Genomic DNA, 23,655 nt, shown 5'->3' with positions numbered 1-23,655 from the left:
ATTAAAGTCATTTCCTTTGGGGGAGGGTTGGGGTGGGGGTGATGGGGGGAGGTGGAGAGAGACGAGTCGGACTTGCCAGACAGATCTGCCCTGAACTGCTTGGCTGAGCTCGGAAAGAGCGCAGCACTGACTGTGAAGTCCCAAGTTGATTGGTTGGAGTCGGAGATTTACAGCTCAGAAATACACCCTCGGTTTCAAATCATCCTGAGAACCTTAGACTCCCTACAGTGTGGAAACAGGCCTTTCAGCCCAACAAGTCCACAGTGACCGTCCGAAGAGCAACCCACCCAGACCCATTCCCCAACTAATGCATCTAACCTACACATCCCAGAACACTATGGGCAATTTAGTATGGCCAATTTACCTGACCTGCACATCTTTGGACTGTGGGAGGAAACCGGAGTACCCGGAGGAAACCCACGCAGACACGGGGAGAATGTGCAAACTCCACACAAGCAGTCGCCCGAGGCTGGAATCGAACCCGAGTCCCTGGAGCTGTGAGGCAGCAGTGCTAACCACTGAGCCATCCATGCCAACCAGATATCCTATATTAATCTAGTCTCATTTGCCAGTATTTGGTCCATATCCCTCTAAACCTTTCCTATTCATATACGCATCCAGGTGACTTTTAAATTCTGTAATTGTACCAGCCTCCACCACTTTCTCTGGCAGCTCATTCTACACATGCACCACCCTCTGTGTGAAAACATTGCCCTTTAAGTCTCCTTTAAATCTTTCCCTTCTCTTCTTAAACCTATACAATCAGTTTTGGACTCCTCTACTCAGGGGAAAAGACCTTGTCTGTTTATGCTATTCATGCTCCTCATGACTTTATAAACCTCTATAACGTCACCCCTCAGCCTCCAATGCTCCAGGGAAAACAGCCTCTCCCTACAGCTCAAGCCCTCCAACTCTGGCAACATCCTTGTAAATCTTTTCTGAACCTTTTCAAGTTTAACAACATCCTTCCTGTAGAGGGAAACCAGGATTGAATGCAGTATTCCTCACATTTTTCTAAATTAACTCCATCTGTCACTCCTTCACACATCTGATCAAGGTTCCATTGTGCTCTGAGGTAACCTTCTCCACTATACGGCGGCACGGTGGCACGGTGGCACAGTGGTTAGCACTGCTGCCTCACAGCGCCAGAGACCTGGGTTCAATTCCCGCCTCAGGCAACTGACTGTGTGGAGTTTGCACATTCTCCCCGTGTCTGCGTGGGTTTCCTCCGGGTGCTCCGGTTTCCTCCCACAGTCCAAAGATGTGCAGGTCAGGTGAATTGGCCATGCTAAATTGCCCGTAGTGTTAGGTTAGGGGTATGGGTGGGTTGCGCTTCGGCGGGGCGGTGTGGACTTGTTGGGCCGAAGGGCCTGTTTCCACACTGTAAGTAATCTAATCTAATCTAATCTAATCTATACCACCAATTTTTGTGTCATCTGCAAACTTATTAACCATACTTCCCATATTCATACCCAGATCATTTATATAAATAACAAACTGAACCCAGCACCAATCTTTGCAGCACAGCACAGATCACAGGCCTCAACCCAAAAACGCAAGCCTCCACCACCATTCTCTGTCTCCTACCTTCGAACCAATTTTGTATCCAAATGGCTCGCTCTCCCTGTATTCCGTGTGATCTTACTTTACTTAACCAGTCTACCATGCAGTACCTTGTCAAATGCCTTACTGAAGTCGGTATAGACAACATCATCAATCTTTTTCGTCACTTCTTCAAAAAAACTTAAGCAAGTTAGTGAGACATGATTTTCCATGCACAAATCCATATTGACTCGCCCTAAACAATCCTTGTCTTTTCAAATGCATGTAAATCCTGTCCCTGACAATCCCCTCCAATCAACTTACCGAAGACCAATGTCAGGTTCACTGGTCTATAGTGCCATGGATTTACCTCACTGATTAATGGCACCACATTAGCCCACTTCCAGTCTGCTAGCACCTCATGCATGCCTACCAATGATATAAATATCTCAGCAAAGGGCCCAGAATCACTCCCCTAGCTAGCGAGAAGATTTATAGCTCAGGTTGAGGTTCTGGATGTAGGCACACTCGCTGAGTTGGAGGATTCATTTTTCAGATGTTTCGCCACCAAACAAAGTAACATCATCAGTGAGCCTCTGGATGGAGCAATGGTGGTATGGCCCACTTTCTATTTGTGTGTTTAGGTTTCCTAGGGCGGGTGACGTCATTTCCTGTGGTGACATCATTTCCTGTTATTTTTCTCACAGGGTGGTAACTGGGATCCAAGTCAATGTGTTTGTTGATTGAGTTCCGGTTGGAATGCCATGCTCCTAGGAACTCTCATGTGTGTCTTTGTTTGGCTTGTCCTAGGATGAATGTGTAGTCCCAGTCGAAGTGGTGTCCTTCCTTATGTGTATATAAGGATACTAGTGAGATTGGGTCACGTCCTTTTGTGGCTAATTGATGTTCATGTATCCTGGTGGCTAGTTTTCTGCCCGTTTGTCCAATATAGTGTTAAGTTGCAGGTCTTGCATGATATTTTTTAAATGATATTAGTTTTGCTTGTTGTCTGTATAGGGTCTTTTGTTTTAGCCGCCGTTTTACTCTGTTGGTGGGTTTGTGGGCTACCATGATGCCAAGCGGTCTGAGTAGTCTGGCAGTTATTTCTGAGACATCTTTGATGTAGGGGAGAGTGGCTAGGGTTTCTGGGTGTGTTTTGTCTGCTTGTTTGGGTTTGTTGCTAAGAAATTAGCAGACTACGTTCATTGGATACCCATTCTTTTTGAATACACTGTATTGGTGATTTTCCTCTGCTCTTTGACTTGGATCCCATTTATCACCCTCTGAGAAAAAGAACAGGAAATGACACCACCAGAAATGACATCACCAACCCAAGGAAACCTAAAAGCAGGCCATACCACCAGTGCTTCATCCAGAGGCTCACTGATGATGTTACCTAGGATGGTAATGAAATGTCTGAAAACTAACCTTCCAGCTCAGCAAGCAAAACTACATCCACTTCCCACAAATTTCTGGAGAACACCTGATCAGTTCCCAGTGATTTATCCACCTTTATGAGTTTTAAAATGTCCAGCACCACCTCCTCTGTAATATGGACACTTCTCAAAATATTCCTGATGAAGAGCTCATTTTCGAAATGTCGACTCTCCTGCTCCTCAGGTGCTGCCTGACTGAGTGTGCTCTTCCAGCACCACACTTTTTGATTCTGATCTCCATTATCTGCAGTCCTCACTTCTCCCATTTTTCAAGATATCACCATTTATTTCCCCAATTTCTTTCACTTCCAAAACCTTCTCCACAGTAAATGCTGATGTGAAATATTCATATAGCATCTCACCCATCTCCTATGGCTCCATACACAGGTGGTCTTGTTGATCTTTAAGGTGCCCTATTCTCTCTCTCATTACTCTTTTGTCCTTAATAGATTTGTAGAATGTTTTTGGATTGTCCTTAACCCTGTTTGCCAAAGCTATCTCATGTCCCCATTTTACGCTCTTGATTTACCTTTTGAGTTTACTCCTTCTGCCCTTGCATTCTTCCAGGGATTCACTCATGTCTATACCTGACATATGTTTCTATCTTTTTCTTGACCAGAACCTCAATTTCTCTAGTCATCCAGCATTGCCTCCACCTACCAGCCCTTCCTTTCACCCCAATGGGAATATACTGTATCTGGGCTCTCATTATCTCATTTCTGCAGGCTTCCCATTTTCCAGCCGTCCTTTTACCTTCGAACATTTGCCCCCAAACAGCTTTTGAAAGTTCTTGCCTAATACCATCCAAATTGGCCTTCCTACAAATTAGAACTTTAACTTTTAGATCCGGTCTATTATTTTCCATAACTACTTGAAAACTAACAGATTTATGACTGCTGGCCCCAAAGTGCTCCCCCTCAGTCACCTGCCCTGCCTTATTTCCCAACCAACCATCAAGTTTTGCACCTTCTCTAGTCAGTACATCCACGTACTGAATCAGAAAAGTTTTTTGTACACACTTAACAAATTCCTCTCCATCTAAACCTTTAACACAATGGCAGTCCCAGTCTATGTTTGCAAAGTTAAAATCCCCTACCATAACCATCCTATTATTCTCAATTTCTTGCTCACCATTGGGGGGTTTACAGTGCAACCCCAATAAAGTGATCATCCCTTTCTTATTTCTCAGTTAGATTAGATTAGATTACTTACAGCGTGGAAACTGGCCCTTCGACCCAACAAGTCCACACCGACCCGCCGAAGCGCAACCCACCGAGACCCATTCCCCTACATTTACCCCTTCACCTAACACTACAGGCAATTTAGCATGGCCAATTCACCCAACCTGCACATTTTTGGATTGTGGGAGGAAACCAGAGTACCTGGAGGAAACCCACGCAGTCACGGGGAGAATGTGCAAACTTTTTACAGAGTTCCACCCAAATAATTTCCCTGGACACACACCTTGGAATATTATCCATAAGTAGAGCCATAATGTTAACCCCAACCAAAAACACCACTCCACGTCCTCTCTTGCCTCCCTTTCTATCCTTCCTAAAGTATATATATCCTGGAACATTAAATTGCCAGTCCTGCCCTTCCCTGATCCACATTTCTGTAAAAGCTATGATATCTCAGTCCCACATTCCCATCCATTTCCTGAGTTCATCTGCCTTACCTGTCAGCCCTCATGCATTGAAATAAATTGTTGGACAGTTGCATTTAGAGATTGTAGTACTCTCAAAAATTCAAACTTCAAAACTCGAACAGGGGGAGAAAGAACATATAGACACAGGAGAGAGAACTAACTTATCAGTATGGACAAAAGAAAGCTACCTTCTACTAATCAAGAAACATAAGTTAAATTACTCTTAATCAAAATATAAACTAAGTTATGGCAAGGGAGCTCAGTCCCATGTGTTGCATGTATGTGCTAAGTCTTCAGAGTCTGGATGACCATATCTGCAGGAAGTGCCTGGGGTTAGTCAGTTTGAGCACCAAGTTTCGGAGTTTCAGCAGTGGGTCACGAGGTTATGTGGATGGCACATTTTTAGCTATGGTCACCTCACTGATTAGGGAAGTGCAGTCAGAGAGGAGAATGGGGAATGACCACCTGTAACAGGAAGGCCAGCAGGATGGTCATGAGGAAAACATCTGATCGGAGTCCTTGGGAGTGTTGCTAACAAAGAGACCTTGGAGTGCAGGTTTATAGCACCTTGAAAGTGGAGTCGCAGGTAGATAGGATAGTGAAGGTGGCGTTTGGTATGCTTTCCTTTATTGGTCAGAGTACTGAGTACAGGAGTTGGGAGGTCATGTTGCGGCTGTACAGGACATTGGTTAGGCCACTGTTGGAATATTGCATGCAATTCTGTCTCCTTCCTATTGGAAAGATGTTGTGAAACTTGAAAGAGTTCAGAAAAGATTTACAAGGATCTTGCCAGGGTTGGAGGATTTGAGCTATAGGGAGAGGCTGAACAGGCTGGGGCTGTTTTCCATGGAGCGTTGGAGGCTGAGGGGTGATCTTATAGAGGTTTACAAAATTATGAGGGGCACGGATAGGGTAAATAGGCAAAGTCTTTTCCCTGGGGTCAGACAGTCCAGAACTAGAGAGCTTAGAGTGAGAGGGGAAAGATATAAAAGACACCTAGGGGGCAACTTTTTCACACAGTGAGTGATACGTGTATGGAATGAGCTGCCAGAGGATGTGGTGGAGGCTGGTACAATTGCAACATTTAAGAGGCATTTGGATGGGTATATGAATAGGAAGGGTTTGGAGGAATAGAGCTGGGTGCTGGCAGATGGGACTAGATTGGGTTGGGATATCTGGTCGGCATGGACAGGTTGGACTGAAAGGTCTGTTTCCGTGCTGTACATCTCTATGACTTTAAGAGCTTTTGTCTATTAGAAAATGGTGAGAGGGATAGTTTCTTTGGGGAGACATGAATTCTGTAGTGATATTATTTGAACATTAATGTCAGGATCGCTGCAATCATCTCCCACAGCAGCCAGGGATATAGCTCATCTGGGCCTGAATGTTAAGCTAATTTTAAGTCAGTGTAAATGACTGATAACCCCTCCCTCTCAAATGTAACTCGTTCGAGTAGATAACTGTCCACTCTCCGATTCTCTCCCTGCATTGTCCTTCTCTATATTGAATCCAGATGCAATCTCCTCAGTGTCTTCCTCTGCCCATACTGTTTGCCACTTCAGTCTTGAATGGGCCCCATTCTTTCCCTAATTAAACTCTTCCTCCTAATATCCTCGTAAAATGCCATTGGATTTTCCTATATTTCATCTTATATCTTATGTTTCCTATGTCCTCTTTTCAGTTTCCTAATTTCTTTCTTTTTAAACAAACCTTGCACATTCTATACACCTTTAGGAAGACATCTAGTGGCAAAATCGGATTTAATTCTGAAAAGTGTGAGGTAATGCATTTTCAGGAGCCTACAAGCAAAGAGGTACACAATGAACAGTAGGAGCCCAGGAAGTGCAGAGGATCAAAGGGATATGGTATGCATGTCCATAGATCCTTGAAGACAATAGGATAGGTCAATAGGTTGGTTAAGAAGCCACATGGAACACTTGCCTTTGTTAATTGAGCCACTGATTACAAGAGCAATGCAGCTTTGATGGAGCTGAAAGTAATATTAGTTAGGCCACATCCAAAGTATTGTGTACAGTTCTGGACTGTGTTGGCACTGGAGAGGGTGCAGGGGAGATTCACCAGGATGTTAGCTCGGCTAAAGTGAGGCTGGGTAGGCTGAGTTTGTTTTCCTGAGAGCAGAGAAAACTGCGGGAGGGGCTCTGATTGAGGTCTACAGAATTATGAGGGTTGCAGAGAAAATAGATGGAAGAAATGTTTCCCCTTAGTAGAGGGATCAATAGTTAGGGACTATAGATTAAATGCAAAGGGCAGGTGGTTTACAGAAGAAGTTTTTATCCAAAGGATGGTGGGAACTTGGAGCTCATTGCCTGTAAGGGTGGGAGAGGCAGAAACCATTTAAGATCTATTTTGATGAACATTTGAAATGCCACAGCCTAACAGCTATGGGCCAAGAGCTGGAAAATGGGACTAAATTAGAAAGGTGCTTGATGACCAGCACACATAAGATGGGCTGAAGGATCTCTTTCCGTAGTGTATAAACTTTATGACTCTAAACTGATCCAAGCCTATTTATTTCCCTCAAGTCTCTAGTCATTCCAGTTGGGATAGTAACAGCTCATGTATGTAATTGAAATGTATGTAATGGTATCGACAGCCATAACCCCGGGTCAGTATCAGGAGGACACACAAACCCACTGTTACAGGCCTTGTCATAGGAGGCTACATCAACCACTAAAGTTTACTGCTTAATAATGTACAAATGGCCCACAATTTCCACAGTCCACACCCTCCTATTAAATAAATGTGCTCATTCTAGATTAAACTCATTTCCTCTTTTGAATCAGTTCATTTCGTGAGATATTGCGATTGCTGTATTCAAGTGGCTTTCAGACATAAACATTTCCCTGACTGTGGCAGTGAAGTTAGTCACATGTGCAGTGGGTCACTGGCACAAACTGATCCTCATTAAGAGGATGAAATCAGACAGACCGCCTCCCACCCCAAACCACCTTCAGCAGTTTGTTATAGCCTGCTGTGTAGGAGAGTACAAAACAGATTCTACTCTGCATCATCAGTGTTTAGTCTCTCACCCGTTACATCATCTTACCCTCATTGTAACGCTGATAGTGCTGTTCATGTTAGCTTTGTACAGCCAGCCTTCCTTAATGTTTCCGCCTTTCTGTGAGCAAATCGATGCAGCATCCTGGAAGAAAATCATCAAGATTAAACAAAAAGCCCAGTGTATTTAAACAGCCACAGTATCGCACGAAGAACTCCATGTCTTGAGAAGCCTCAGTCATAGAGTCACACAGCATGGAAACACACCCTTCAGACCAACAAGTCCACACTGAACATAATTCCAAACTAATCTAGTCCCACCTACCTGCACTTGGCTCATACCCCACTAAACCTTTCCTATTCATATCCTTATCCCAACGTGTATCAAATATTGTAATTGTACCCGTATCCACCACTTTCTCTGATTCCACACACAAACGACTCTCTGTGTAAAAAAAGTTGTCACTCATATCTTTTTAAAATCTTTCTCTTCTCACTTTAAAAATATGCCCCCGAGTCTTGAAATCCCCCACTCTAGGAAAAAGACCCCTGCCATTCACCTTCTCTATAGCCCTCATGATTTTATAAACCTCAATAAGGTCACCCCTCAACCTCCCACACTCCAATGAAAGACGTCCCAGCCTATCCAGCCCCTCCTTATAACTGAAACCCTCCATTCCCAGCAAAATCAGGGTAAATCTCTTCTGAATCCTCTCCAGCTTAATAATATCTTTCCTGCAAACTGAACTTGTCCTATTTGCCTGGTTTTGACCCATATCTCTCTAAACCTTTCCTAACCATGTATCTGCCCAACTGGCTTTTAAAATGTTGTAACTGTACCTGCATCTCCCATTTCCTCTGGTAATTCATTCCACACATGAACCACCCTCTCTGTGAAAACGCTGCCCCTTAGGGCCCTTTCAAATCTTTCTTTTTTCACCTTAAACCTATACCGTCTAGTTATAAGATACTTATAAACTCTGTGGGAATAAAATTGGAATGTAATTGTGGTTAGGGGCATTTTATACAACCAGGAGTGCGAATCCCAAAATCTGTTTTGCCTGTCCAGTGCCAGAATTAAGGACATCTCCTCACTGAAGAGACACTTGTCAGAGCAGAAGGGGAGAGATCCAGTTACTCATGACATTGACATGGCTGACGTAACGGTGGTGGGGTGGGGGGGAAGGGGGGCACAGTGGCTCAGTGGTTAGCATTACTGCCTCACAGCACCAGGGCCGTGAGTTCGATTCCAGCCTCGAGCTTTTGTGCAGGCTTTGTAATGTTCTCCCCATGTCTGTGTGGGTTTCCTTCAGGTATTCCAGTTTCCTCCCACAGTCCAGAGATTAGATTAGATTCCCTACAGTTTGGAAACAGGCCATTTGGCCCAACAAGTCCACACCGACAAAGAGTAACCCACCCAGACCCATTCTCCTACCCTATATTTACCCCTGACTAATGCACCTTGTACTATAGGCAATTTAGCATGGCCAATCCACCCAACCTGCACATCTTTGGAGTGTGGGAGGAAACCGGAGCACCCAGAGGAAACGGACGGAGACATGGGGAGGATGTGCAAACGCCACACAGACGGTGGTAATTGAACCCAGGTCCCTGGCGCTGTGAGGCAGCAGTGCTAACCACTGAGCCACCGTGCTGCCCTTAGATATCCAGCTTAGGTGGATTGGCCATGCTAAATTGCCTCCTAGTGTCCAGGGATGGGCAGGCTAGATGGATTAGCCAGGGGAATTGCAGGGGTGTGGGATACTATTCGGATGGTCACTGGTGACTTGAGGGCGCAAATGGCCTCTATCTGCACTGTAAAGAATCTATGATTCCAAATGCACAATGGAGTATGACCTTTCGACAGGCAGGAAGCATAAAGTGGTGGGGTAGCTCTGCATGGGATAAGCAACAAAAAACACGTGGGTGAAGATGAGGAACAAGTGAAAGACCACATTCGTGGGAGAATCTTCAGGCCTCCCAGTAGTAACTGTTCAGTAGTACAGAGGATAAATCATGCATTGATGAGGGCACATTAAAAAAAAGACATTATACTCAACATAATAGATATTAATCTTCATGTAGACTGGGAAAATCAAATTGAGCTGAAAATGTGTTGCTGGAAAAGCGCAGCAGGTCAGGCAGCATCCAAGGAGCAGGAGAATCGACCTTGCCTTCTAGATCTGGACTCCCCCGCCCCAGGGAAAAGACTTTGTCTATTTATCCTATCTAGACTTGGATGTAAAAGTGAAAAACCATCACCAATTTTGCAGATGACACAAAATTACTTTGGAAGGCAAAGTGTAAGGATGACAAAATACGTCTACAGAGGGATATAGATAGATGAGAGGAGTGGGCAAAACCTGGTAGATGGTATATAATGTGATGAAATGAGAAATTATGCACTTTGGCAAGATGACCGAAGGAACTGAATGTTACCTAAGTGCAGAAAGCAACAGCACAGTGGGACTTGGAGGTGGACAAATCATAAAGGAGAACTTCCAAGTTCAGTGGTTATAACAGGGAAGGCAAATGGACTGTTGGACTTTATTACAGAGCAATGGTGTATAGAAACAGACAGGTGTTGCTAAAATTATACAAAGTACTAGCCAGAGCACAGCTAAAATACAGTGAACGGCCCCAGAATTATATACTGGAATTAGAAGCAATCCAGAGGAAGAATTTCTTCTCTGAGAGGACAGTGAATTTGTGGAATTCTGGGTCATGGAGTGTATTTAAAGCTGAGACAGACAGATTTCTAACCAACAAGGGAACCAAGTGCTGTGGGGAAAAGACAGCAATGCAGAGCTAAAAATTATCAGATCGGCTATGAACTCATTGAATGGCGAGCAGGCATAATGTGGTAAATGACCTCTGCTCCTGAACTTATAGTCCAGTGGGACAGAGATGAATAGTACAGTCTGGGTGCTCCGGTTTCCTCTCACACTTCAAGTAGTACAGTCTACATCAACATCAAACCAATGGCGATGATTGATGTTCATTGCCAAAGATCATCACATGTGACAGAATCTAAAATTGCAAACATGATTTGGAGATCCTAGTGTTGGACTGGGGTGAACAAAGTTAAAAATCACACAACACCAGGTTATAGTCCAACAGGTTTAATTGGAAGCACACTAGCGTTCGGAGCGACTATCACCTGATGAAGGAGCAGCAGTCCAAAAGCTAGTGCACTTCCAATTAAACCTGTTGGACAATAACCCGGCGTTGAGTGATTTTTAAAATTGCAAAGGCACACTTGGTATCTTTGAAAGGGCCATCTGTCACCCTTGGCTGTGGCTGTAAAGTCATGAGCAAAGAAGCACTCAGCAAGAAGGGGAAATCATCCAGGTGGAGCAATGTGTTCACAAGGCAGTGCAGTCAGTTCAGCATCGCCAAATAAAAAGGAAGAGATGACCAAGCAATGACGGAAGGGCTGGCCTCACCATGTGTTTAGGTGGGCAACGGCAGCAGAGATGCACAGAAATCAAAAGATTAAAACAAAAGGGGAATGGAAAGATACTTCCCTTCATACTCAATGTTGCATCTCACTCCAATGACCAGCAAGTATATTTCCAATCTTTTTCCAGCATCCCTCATCTCCTTATTTTCTCTCAACTACAATTCTCTGAAGCATCGAGTCAGTGTTTCTGCTCCCTTGTCTGACATCTCTCCCTGCCCTGGCTCTTCCAACCTCCACTCGCATGAGGTCTGCACCATGCTGCACACATGCACACAATTCTCATTGGGAGTTGTCACACATTACAGAGAATTAAAGGATCCTATGATGTGCTGTCTTTGTACATTGTGCACTCTCGGCAAAACCAGCTCTACTGTAACCTTACAACAAACAGCTCACCACTGAAAATAAAGCTTGACATGTTTAGGTCAGAAAGCGAGATCACCTACCTCATCTTTATCCACATCTTCATCAACTTCATACAGCTGCACAGGCAACTTGTCTGGCTGATGCCCTTTGCTACAAAGAACAAAAAGAGAAGCACAGAAATCTTACTTTGGAGGGAGATAAGTGCTTTGAATAAAGAACAAAATGACGTCAGAGGATTAAATCCTATTGTGGAACAAAATCGGTACCCCTCCCCTCTTTACTTCTAAGTCACTTTATAGTCAAATTACAACTCAATCAGTTGGGGTGGGAGAGAGCAGGAACAGAATGGATTTTAGGTGGTCCTTCTGAGTTTTCCATTTAATTGCACATTACATGTTGTTACAGAGATGCAGCTTTTCCTCTTCACCCACCAAAAACAGAAGAATAGGGAATGACCTCGCATTCCTTTGCAATTACCTAAAAGCAACTACATTAATCTCAAAAGCTGGTAAAGGAGGACTGGCCTCCAATTAAGCTCCAGATTAAGAATGTTAACTGGATAGGTCCCATTACTGGCTGCTCCTTCTCAACGTCTACTTTATACATTGCGCATTACACAGAGGGTTTTGGACGGAGTGAGAAACTGCCTCTTCTCATGAAAGAATCTGGAACAAGGGGGCGTAGATTTCAGGTAATTTGCAAATGAAGCGAATGTGATCTGAGAGCGTTTTTTCCATGCAGCAAATAGTCAGGGTCTGGAACACACCTGAAAGTGGTGGTAGAGGCAAGTTCAATTGAGGCATCCACATGACTACTTACAATATTCAGAGTGTGGGGAGAAGGCAGGAGAATGGCATTATGCTCGTTCAGAGACCTGGTCCAGCCATGACACAATAAACAGCCTTTTTATTTCCTTTTATGATTCTGGGACTGTGCGCTAATTAAATGCAACATCCAGGGGGAACAATGTCATGGTGGATTTTTATGAACACGTGTAATTTAAACTGACTTTTCTGTCAGTCAAGCCAACTTAGAATATTAAGAATCCAATTTTTATTAAGTTTTCATCCACTCAGACCATAGCAACTGAGCAACTTTGTCTTAAATGTCTTTAAAGAGTCTGCAACAAAGCCGATCAACCTGTCTGCACATGTCAGGGAGCCTCTTCACTCGGCCACAGAGTTCTCTGAGCGAACAATGAATCTGTGGACTTCTGGGTCATTAAGTGTATTCAAGGCTGACGATGACATTTTTAATCAGCGAAGGAATCAAAGGTGATGGGGAAAAGGCGGGAAAGTGGAGTTGAGCATTATCAAATCAGCCATGATCTCATTGAATGGCACAGCACGTTGGATGGACTGAGTGGCCTACTTCTGATCCAACATCCTATGGTCTTATGATCTTAAATTCTGCAGTAACAACTTCTTTGATGTGGGTATTTTTCACAAGAGGTTTGATAAAATACAACAAGCCTTACACAGAATGGGATAACTACAAAATAAGGCTTATAAGAGTAGTGGCTTATAAGAGTGCCCAATAAGGATGACAGAAGGAAGCTTGCAAGGGGCATAAAAGACAATAAGAGATTTTATAAAGGGAAATAGGCTGGTTAAGAGTACTATCGGCCTACTGATATTGTCAATGACCATGGAGAATATTTTGCTTCAGTACTCACAGCAGAAATGAGAACAGCTTACCAGAAATCCCAAGTTAACAGAGGATCAAGGACATGGTCCAACTAAAATCAACTTAAGCAAATAATCAACAACAAGGAAATAAATGGAAGTGAAGAGTGACAAATCCCCAGGATCTGATCGTTTCTACCCAAGGGTGTCAAACGAAGCAGGAGAGCACATTAAAAGATTATGGTTTGGGTATTGGTGGAGTTCCCTGATTTAGGAGGTGTACCTCCGGATTAGGAAGTTGCACATGTCACACAGCTCTTTAAGAAGGGTGATAGAGGGAAGCCAGTGAATTTCAGAGTAGTTAACCTAACATCTGTAGTGGGGCAATTGTTAGAATCTATAATTAAGCATAGGGTAGCTAGATCTACTCAAAAAAACTTCAGTTGATCAGGGAGAGTCGGCATGGACTCAAGAAGGGTAGGTCATTCCTGACGAATCTTAAGAGTTTTTCTGAAGGGTTGACAAAGGTGGAAAACCAAGGTATGGTGATGAATGTTGTTTATATGGACTTCCAGAAAGCTTTTGATAAATTCTCGCACAAAAGAAGGTTAGTTAAGGTAGAAGCCCATGGAATTGAGGGCAAATTACTGACATGTAGAGGAAATTGGTTGAGTGGCAGGAAACAGGGAGTTGGAACGATGGGTAAGTACTCAAATTGACAGGATGTCTCAATTCTTGACAATATGGTTGAGGGAGAGAGATGGAAAGGGAGAGACAGGGGAGAGGGAGCAAACAAATGAGAACAAGAGCAACAGAGAAGTCAAGAACAAAAGACATAAGGGGTGAAAGAGGTAATGAGGAAAAAGACAGAATAAGATAGTTTGGAAACCTCTGGAAGAATCTATTTTATAACAATCTGAAATAGAATGTTACCTGGGCAATAATCTGAAATCCCCTGCATAACCTTCATATTTGTAGTTTACCAGCAGCCAGTCCGAATTATATGTCCTGATGCACTGCAAATAAAATACCAGATCATTAGATCAAGTTTTCCTTAATCGTTTTTTGTGGAGCTCTCTCTGTTAAGGAGAGACCTCCAGGATTTTGATTCAGCAACTGTAAAGGAATGGTGCCAGCTCCAAGTCTCAGTGGTGAGTGGCTTAGAAGGCAACTTGCAGACAATGGTATTCCAATGGAGCTGCTGCCCTTATCCTTCTTGGTGGGAGAGGTTGTAGGCTAGAAGGGTGCTTTTTGGAGGAGCCTTGATGTGTTGCTGCAGTGAACCTTGTAAGTTGTACAGGCTGTGCATAGGTAGCGATGGGAGCAAATGATGAAGGTGCTGGGTGGAGCATTAATCAAGCAGGTTGCTTTGTGCTGGGTGTCAAGCTTCTTGAATGTTGTTTCAGCAACCAGGAAAGTGGGAAGCGTACCATCACACTCCTGACTGGTACCTTGTTGATGGTGGACAGGCTCTGGGGAAACAGGAGGTGAGATACTCGCTTCAGGAGTCCTAGTTTTTAATCTGCTGTCGTTGCCAAATTATTTATATGGCGATTCCTGTTCAGTTTATGGTCAATGGTAATTCCCAGAATGTCGATAGTGACATCAGTGAAACAGAAAAGCAGCCAATAGCAAACCCAGTAGATAGCCCAATTCCTGCAAGAGCATTGCATCATCTACATTCCCGATGAAGGGCTTATGCCCGAAACAACAACTCTCCTGCCCCTTGGATGCTGTCTGACCGGCTGTGCTTTTCCAGCGCCACACTTTTCAACTCTGACTCTCCAGTATCTGCAGTCCTCACTTTCTCTGCATCATCTATACAGTATCTTTTTCCCCAAAATATACAACATATTAATCCAATTTTGCCCTTAAGTCAGTCTTTCAGATCAATTCCAAACTAAAGGCTTTCTACAAACTTTGTGGTCAGATTCAGCAGTAATTTGACATGACTTTATAATGCACCAGATTGATTCAACCAAGCTTTCTTGTATGGTGCCTGACGTTTTATCCTGAGCTGTTTCACATGGCACTAGTGGTTTACCCAATTGTTGTCCACTCTCAGAAGGCTGGACCCAGGTCTACCACAGCTGGAATGAGATAATCCCCTGGGATGATTCTGAAACGCACACGCTGAGATAAAATGCCCACCCAACAAGATCAGCATTGGTTAACAAAAAATGCTAATTCACCCCAACTTGTCTCATGCCAACATGAAGCCCATTCAGTCTGCTGCTCATCACTTAGAGTCATTGACTTATACAGCACAGAAACAGGCCCTTCAGTCCAACTTGACCATGCTGACCAGATATCCTAACCTAATCTAGTCCCACTTGCCAGCACTTGGTCCATATCCCTCTAAACCCTTCCTATTCATATACCCATTCAGATGCCTTTTAAATGTTGTAATTGTACCAGCCTCCACCACTTTCTCTGACAGGTCATTCCATACATGTACCACCCTCTGCATTAAAAATTTGCCCCTCTGGTCCCTTTTAAATCTTTTCCCTCTCACCTTAAACCCTCTGCCTTCTAGTTTTGGACCCCCCAACCCTGGGGAAAAGACCTTGGCTATTCACTCCACCCAGACCCCTCATGATTTTATAAACCTCTATCAGGTCACCCCTCAGCCTCCAACACTCACCCAGTCTATTCAGTCTCTCCCTATAGCTCGACCCTTCAATCCCAGCAACATTCTTGTAAATTTTTTCAGAACACTTTCAAGTTTAACAATATCTTCCCTATAGCAGGTGGACAAGAATTATATGCAAAATTCTAAAAGTGGCCTAAGCACTGTCCCATACTCCCAATTCCTATACTTAATGCACTGACCAAAGAAGCCAAGCACAGCAAACACCTTCTTCACTAGCCTATCTACCTGACTGTGCTTTCAAGGAACTGTGAACCTGCATGATTAAATCTTTCCCTTGTCCTTTCCACAATTCCACCAACTTAAGTATTTATAAAGAATAAAACCCACACTCACTTGGAAACAGAATGTTGAGTTAAACTGTGAAAGTCAAGTTCTGCTTGGCAACTCCTGAATTCTGTGAGGGACTAATGCAATCTACTGGTAAACAAAATACACAGTTGTGATTTGGAGATGCCGGTGTTGGACTGGGGTGCACAAAGTTAAAAATCACACAACACCAAGTTATAGTCCAACAGGAATATTTGGAAGCATTGGCTTTTGGACAGCTGCTCCTCACAACCACCTGATGAAGGAACAGCACTCCAAAAGCTAGTGCTTCCAAATAAACCTGTTGGACTATACTTGGTGTTGTGTGATTTTTAACAAAATACAGTTGCGCTTGCATGCGTGGAGTTTCAATAGGATATTTGATGAATTGTCACACAAGATGTTGAAATGGATGGAAAAAATAATAATTTAACAATGAACGGATGTTATTTTGCACTAGGAGAAAGGAAAACAAAAACTTGCATTTATATAGCGCCTACCAAAGTCTTTATAGCTGAAATAGTATTTCAAAAGGAATCAGGAAATCATGAGCTCAAAACTTTTGTAGAAAGTACAGCAGTCAATTCACAATTCACACACACCAACCTTCCAGACAATGGCTTCTTTGCAAAGTACTGCTGTGGGGTCATTCACATCTCACTGAAATGGTGTCACCTCCAGCAATAAAAAGTCATCCAACAGTAATCCCTCAGGATTGCAGATGAATCTGGGGGCTTTACATACAACATCACGAGATAGTGGCAGCGTAGGACACTTCAGCCGAAGCTCGTCCACCCCATCGTTTCTTTCTCATTTCTTCCCCTTCTTTTCTCCTATTTGGCTCTTGGTGTCTCTTCCCGGCCTCAGTGTGCACCCAATGAGGTGCCCTTTATCTCGGTGGCTTGTGGCGGTGTCTCAGCCCAGTCTCTTGGCTGTGTCTTGACCTGGTCTCTTAGTGGTTTGTGGCAGTCCCTTGGCCCGGTGTGGCGGTGGCTCAGCGGCAGGGGTTCAGGGAGGCAGCAGCCTCAGCAGCAACAATGGCAGTGTTGGAAGAGCCAGTGGTGAGGGAGGTCCCCCAGTATCTGGGTGACAGCCTCTAGTACAGGCAGCTGAGGTCTCCCAGTGAGCAAACCAAGTGGAGGATTCATCAGAGACTGCTGAACTTTTAACTTTATTCTTTGTTTTCCTAGTTTAAATTAAGAAGGGCTTTAGAGTTAACTATTATCTTATTTCTTTATTTCTCTACTTATTGTATGAAGTTAATGCTTAACTTTTTAGCTCTGCTCTCTTACTACTTTGTACCTGTGTGATTTGTACCCAAGTACTTTTCTACCTAAAGTGGTGCCGTGTGTTATGACATTATACACTTTTCACTGTACTCGAGTATACATGACAATAAAACCTAAAACTAAATCTGAATCTACATGAGGTTTAAACCCACAGTGATTGTCAGGAATATAAACAGCAGCATCCTCTGTGGGTCAACACAAGGACAATTGCTCCTGCATAATGCCATCTGGACTTTACAGAACTTGGCTCCATGTCAAAACCAGCAGATGGGAGAAATCTGGAGGGGGTGTCTGTTAACTGCAAAGAGGACTGTTAGCAACTTTAGGAGAGCTCATAGAGGTGATAAGATGGAACAAATTGATGCCAGATAAAATCAAAATGTGAAGAAATAAGCAAAAACATGCTGGGATGAATTATCTGCAAAATGATGGAAATCTAAACCAAGACCAGAGGTCCATATACAAGTAACATTAGGTGCTGGTGGAATGATTACGGACCTTTGGTTTATAAAGAAAACAGATGATGGAATTTACCATCATTTTAACAAAGAACTGTTCTGCAAGGAGACCAATTGATCATCATTTAGGTCAGTGTCATCCCATATGTGATGTTAACCAAACCTTGATTTGCAGAACAAATTGCAAACATTAATAAATAAAGTCATTATTAGAGTGTGACTGGACACCCTGGCTTTGTGCTGTGCTGATTTATCCTGTAGGGAGCTGACTCTTCTCCTGAAATGTTGAGGATGATCAATAACAGTTTTCTTCAATGTGGCTCTGTTCAGGGTTCTTCCTCCCCGCATGTAGTGGGGTCCAGCTTACATGCACAGTGGCTAGCATTGCTGCCTCACAGTGCCAGGGACCCAGGTTCGATTCCCACCTCAGCTGACTGTCTGTGTGGAGTTTGGACATTCTCCCCGTGTCTGCATGGGTTTCCTTCGGGTGCTCTAGTTTCCTCCCACAATCCAAAGATGTGCAGGTTAGGTGGGATTGATCATGCTAAGTTGTCCACAGTGTTCAAGGATGTGTAGGTTAGGTGCATTAGTCAGGTGTAAATGGAGAATAGATTAGGTGAATGGGTCAGGGTAGATTGCTTTTCGGAGGGTTGGTGTAGACTTGTTCGGCTGAATGGCTTGTTTCCACACTGTTGGAATTCTTAAAAAAAAAGTCTTTGTACGTGAGCTCGGTGCATCCTCCAGTGTGAGTTTCCATGTTCAGCTCACAGCAGAATACTCCCTTTGGTATGTTGGTATCCTCCACAAGAGTCACACGGAGAACCCAGCAAAGCTAAACATGGCTCACTTCCATTTGAGACCAGAGGTTAGGACTTCAGGTCATGCTTTCTGGACTTGAGCGTATTGACCAGGAGTACACACCCAGCGCAGTACCAAGGCAGTGCTCCTGAAGGTGCTGCCTTTCAGATGGAATGTGAAACTGTTTTCCCTCTCTGGCCAGTGCAGAGGCACTTTTCAAAGTTGGCTCGGTGGGTGGCTTGGGATCACAGGAAACGGATTTCCTGGGCATTTTGTCATTTGCTGATTTTTGGGAGTTTGCTGTGCCCAAATCATTTCCTACATTATGACAGTAATTAATTAGTAGTTAATGGTCTGAGTCATCCTGAGGTGCTGAAAGAGGCTGGAAAGAAGCAAATTCTTTCTGCGTTTAAGGAATGAAGTGAAACTTTGGCAATTAAATTGTAGAATTTGAACAGATAACTAAAGATCAAACAATAAAAAATACACTATTGACACTCACTGCCCATCAGCATACAGAGAACAGGAAAAGGCATGATTATCTCTCCATTCAAAATTATTGATATTCTGTATGACTGTTAATACAAAATAATGGGCAGTCTTCTCTATACTGGGAGCATGGTGATAAATTTCATTCACAGCATGGATTATCGTGAAAATGTTATCTATACTTTCCTTTCAATAAGGCATCATGGAAAGAATGATGACAAAAATATTGCAATGCTCTTCAGAATGACTCTACAGACTTTTTAAAGTCAAAGGAAATTTGGGATGAAATTTTAACATCATGAGGTCTCCAGCCCAATTGGATAGGGAGCACCTGTTCCTGCTTGTAAGAGGATAAGAAGGCGGCAGTACAGATTAAAGTGGTTTGCAAAAGTTGCAAATGTAAGTTTAGAAACAAAAATGCTTTCATGTGATGAGTGGTTCAGGTCTGGAACACACAGCCTCGAAAGGCAGATTGAACTGAGCCATTCAATGGAGCGATGAATATCATTGAAATAAGATGAATGGGCAGGATTTCGGGGAGAAGGCAGGAGAATGGAACTAAGGCAAAGAGAGCTGGAGCAAGGTGGGATGGGAAGAGTGGCCTCCTGTACCATCGCACTTCTGTGATTCTCTGCTTTCCCTCCAAACAAAATGACTATTACTAATGTAAGATATGGCCACTTGGTTCCCATCCCAGCTAACACTTCAGTATGCACTGATCTGCTGGATGCTTTTTTTGTCTGGCAGATTAAAACAAGGTCCCTTTAACCTCTGCAGAAAGATGTTAGCCACTGCTAATGCTTCAACCAGCAGCACCAAAGAGATCACTTGCTCTATTCAAGTTAACTGTCCCATTGGATACAAAGACTCAGAAGGGGGTAAAATGACATAATGGTAGGATGTTTCTTTTTCCTTTGGCTACACTCCCACCTATTCTCTGATGACATAACTCACCCTAGTTCCATAGTTTCTCACATAACAACTGTCACAACTATTTCCTCATTGCTTCTGAGGAGCTCTCGTGATATCTGTTCCTGAACAAGGGGTTGTTCAACTGCAATGGAACAGAAAGTGCTACAAATATATGGGTGACACTGAGCGTGTGGGCAATAGAGAAGTGAAAGGTCAAGATGACAGAATGACTCAGGGTGATGCAGGAGAGTGCTCATACTCAATGCCAAGGCAGATGTCTCTGTTATACTTATCTCACCTCACCCTGAGCCTTTGGTCAATTTTTCAATGGACCAGAAGGCCAAGACCTGATATGAACAAACTTGAAAAAACAAAATGCCAGAAAGGGTGTGGGCATCTCGCCACCTCCACCGCAGTTCTGAATTTTCAACAGATGGCAATGAACACTCCAGACTTCTAGAGATAGCTGAGGAGATCGTGGAGCCATTGGTCAAGAACTTTCAGGAATCAGGGAGGATCCCAGAGACCTGAAAAATGACTTGTGTATCACCCCTGAAGAAGGGCAGAAGGCAGAAGATGGGTAACTATAGGCCGGTTAACCTGACCTTGGTCATTGGTAAGATTTGAGAATCCATTATTGAGATTGCAAAGTCATTGGAAGTGCATGGAAAATAGGACTGAGACAGCACAGCTTTATCCAGGAGATTTCATTGAGGAGGTAACGAGCAAGTTAGACAAAGGAGAGTCAGTGGACATGATTTCCAGAAGGTGCTGAACAGGAGACAATGTAAGATAAGAGCCTATGGTATTAGGGGCAAGACACTGGCATGGTTAGAGGATTGGCTGACTGGTAGAAGGCAGAGGGTGGATGAAGAAGTCTTTTTCAGCAAATAGCCAGGAATAGAGGAATTCTACAGTGGCCAGTGTTGGGACCACAACTATTCACATTACACATTAACAACCTGGACAAGGAAACGAGGACATTGTTGCTAAATTTGCAGATGACAAAAGTTAGGTGGAGAGAAAGGGAGTATTGAGGAAGCAGGGAGGCTGCAGAAGGACATGGACATGCTGGGCAAGAAGTCAAAGAAGGAATACAATGTGGCAAAATATAAGGTTATGCCACTTTGGTAGGAAGACTAGAGGAGTGGATTATTTTCTAAAGTGGGAAAGGCTTCAGAAATCTGAAGTACAAGGCACCTTGGGAGTCCTAGTCCAAGATCTTATTAAGGTTACCATGCAGGTTCAGTTAGCGGTTAGGCAGGCATTGTTGCCATTCATTTCAAAAAGGCTAGAATACAAGAGAGCAGGGAAGTACTGCAGAGCTCGATCAGGCCTGGTCAGACTGTATTTGGAACATTGTGAGCTGAGTTGGACCCCAAATCTTAGGAAAAATGTGCTGGCTCTGGAGGGATCCAGAGGAGGTTTACAAGAATGATCCCAGGGATGAAGAGCTTCTCACATGAAGAGTGGTTGAGGGCTCTGGGTCTGTACTCGATGGAGTTCAGAAGGATGAGGGGTAATCTGATTGAAATTTACCAGATACTAAGAGCCTGGATAGAGTAGACATGGAGAAATTGTTTCCACCAGTAGGAGAGACTAGGACCAGGAGGCACAGCCTAAGAGAGAAGGAACTACCCTTTAGAACTGAGATGAAGAGCATTTCTTCAGCTAAAGAGGGATTAATCAGTGAAACTCTTTGTTACAGGGGGCTGTGGAGGCCAAGGCATTGAATGCCTTTAAGGCAGTGATAGATTGGTTCTCGATTAGTAAGGGAATCAAAGATTACATAGAACAGACAGGAGAATGGGATTGAAAAACAAATCAGCCACGATCAAACAAGGCAGAGCAGTGAGAGGTGATACACTTTGAAGAATAGCAAAAGATAAAAGAAGGGGTAAAATTCTCAAAGTGGTTGCAGGAGGGGGGACCTGGATGTATATGTGCACAGATCAATGAGGCAACAGGACCTGCGAAGAGAGCAGTTAATAAAACATACAGAGCTCTTGGCTTTATTAGTAAGGGCATAGGGTACAGAGCAAGGAGATGATATTGAATTTGTACAAGAGAATTGTTAGATCTAAGCTGGAGTGTTGTGTACAGTTGTGTGCTCCACATTATAGGAAAGGTGTGGATGCATTGGAGAGTGCAGAAGCAATTTCTAAGAACAATTCCACAGGTGAGAAACTTATGAGGATTCAGTGAAGAAATTGGGACTATTCTCCTTGAAGAGAAGGCCGAGAGGAGATTGGATGGTGGCATTCCAAAGCATGAGCAGGCTGGATGTAGTAGGCAGGGAGGCGCTGTTCCCGAATGAGAATGAGAAGGCATAGATTTGAAATGACATGCAGAAGAAGCAAAGGTGTTTTGAAAAAGAAAGCTTTTTCACACAGAGTAGTAGTTAGCGTGGAAATGTGGTGGAGGCAAGTTTAATTGTGGCATTCAAAAGGGTACTGGATGGTTATTTGGATAGAAATGCTGTTTCAATTGATGGGGAAGGAGGAGCAGGTTGGCATTAGATAACAATACTTGTTTGAAGAGCTGGTGTAGGCATGATGGGCCAAATGGACTCCTTCTCTCTACATGGATAAAGAGTTGAGCTGGAAAAAGCACAGCAGGTCTAGGAGCAGCGTGGTGGCTCAGTGGTTAACATTGCTGCCTCGCAGCACCAGGGACCCGGTTCGATTCCAGCTTCGGCCAACTGTCTGTATGGAGGTTGCACATTCTACCCGTGTCTGCGCGGGTTTCCTGTGGGTGCTCCAGTTTCCTCCCACAGTCCAAAGATGTGTAGGTTAAGGGAATTGGCCATGCTAAATTGGCCATAGTGTTCAGGGACCTGTCGGTTAGGTGCTCTAGTCAGGGGAAATATAGAGTAATAGGGTAGGGGAATGGGTCTAGGTGAGAAACTGTTCAGAGGGTCGGTGTGGACTTGTTGGGCTGGATGGCTTGTTTCCACGCTGAAGGGATTCTATTATGAACACACTTTATCCACTCTGACTCTCCAGCATCTGCAGTTCTCACTATCTCCTTCTAGATTATAACAATTCTGTGAATACAACCAGGTGTTGGATTTGCAATTACACAATTGATAATATCAGCACTACCTTCTATCTGTTCATTAGGTAACCCCAAAGCCTGATATGCCATCCTCTAGAATGGATTAACAAATTAATTAAAACAACAATACCACAGGTTTGTTGAAGGCAAGAGCAAAGTTCTTCAATACTGGAAATCTGAAATAAACATAGAAAGCACTTAATGATCCAGCAGGTCTAGGAGCATGGTGAGGGAGAACAGCACAGTTAATGTTTCAACATATTTCCAGCATTTTTGGCTTTTATTCCTGAAGAGTAAATCATGTCTGACCGTCTGATCAAGTTTTGTGACAGAGTAACTGACAGGATTGATGAAATATTGGGGATGATGTTGTGTCGATGAGTTTTAAATGCCACTTGATAATACAGTGAATGTGCTTCCAAAACGAAGCCTCTGGGATTTAGGTGTCAGTGCCAATATGGATGTAAAGTTAGCCAAGGGACAGCAAGCAGAATGACTGTGAATAGTTGTGTTCCCGGATTTGAGGGACATGGTAAACTCAGATGTAGCAACAGGGATCAGGGGCAAATCACAGGCCCAAGTACTGCTTTGGGAC

General features: G+C 43.6%; 1 protein-coding gene across 2 annotated transcripts in view; it reads right to left on the bottom strand.

The window, feature by feature from the left end:
* LOC140495758 (dedicator of cytokinesis protein 11-like) overlaps positions 1–23,655 on the bottom strand; it is a 286,052-nt gene that overhangs the window by 207,608 nt on the left and 54,789 nt on the right. For both annotated transcript variants that reach the window (XM_072594834.1, XM_072594833.1), the window contains exons 4-6: positions 14,032–14,114; positions 11,554–11,623; positions 7,694–7,789 (exon numbers count right to left, since the gene is read on the bottom strand). In XM_072594834.1, the coding sequence (XP_072450935.1) occupies positions 7,694–7,789; positions 11,554–11,623; positions 14,032–14,114 (249 nt within the window). The remainder of the gene's footprint in view (positions 1–7,693; positions 7,790–11,553; positions 11,624–14,031; positions 14,115–23,655) is intronic.

This window comes from Chiloscyllium punctatum, chromosome 25, assembly GCF_047496795.1.
Source record: "Chiloscyllium punctatum isolate Juve2018m chromosome 25, sChiPun1.3, whole genome shotgun sequence".
NCBI lineage: Eukaryota > Metazoa > Chordata > Chondrichthyes > Orectolobiformes > Hemiscylliidae > Chiloscyllium > Chiloscyllium punctatum.
Note: the sequence above shows the minus strand (reverse complement) of the source record. Positions and strands in the feature narration are given on the sequence as shown.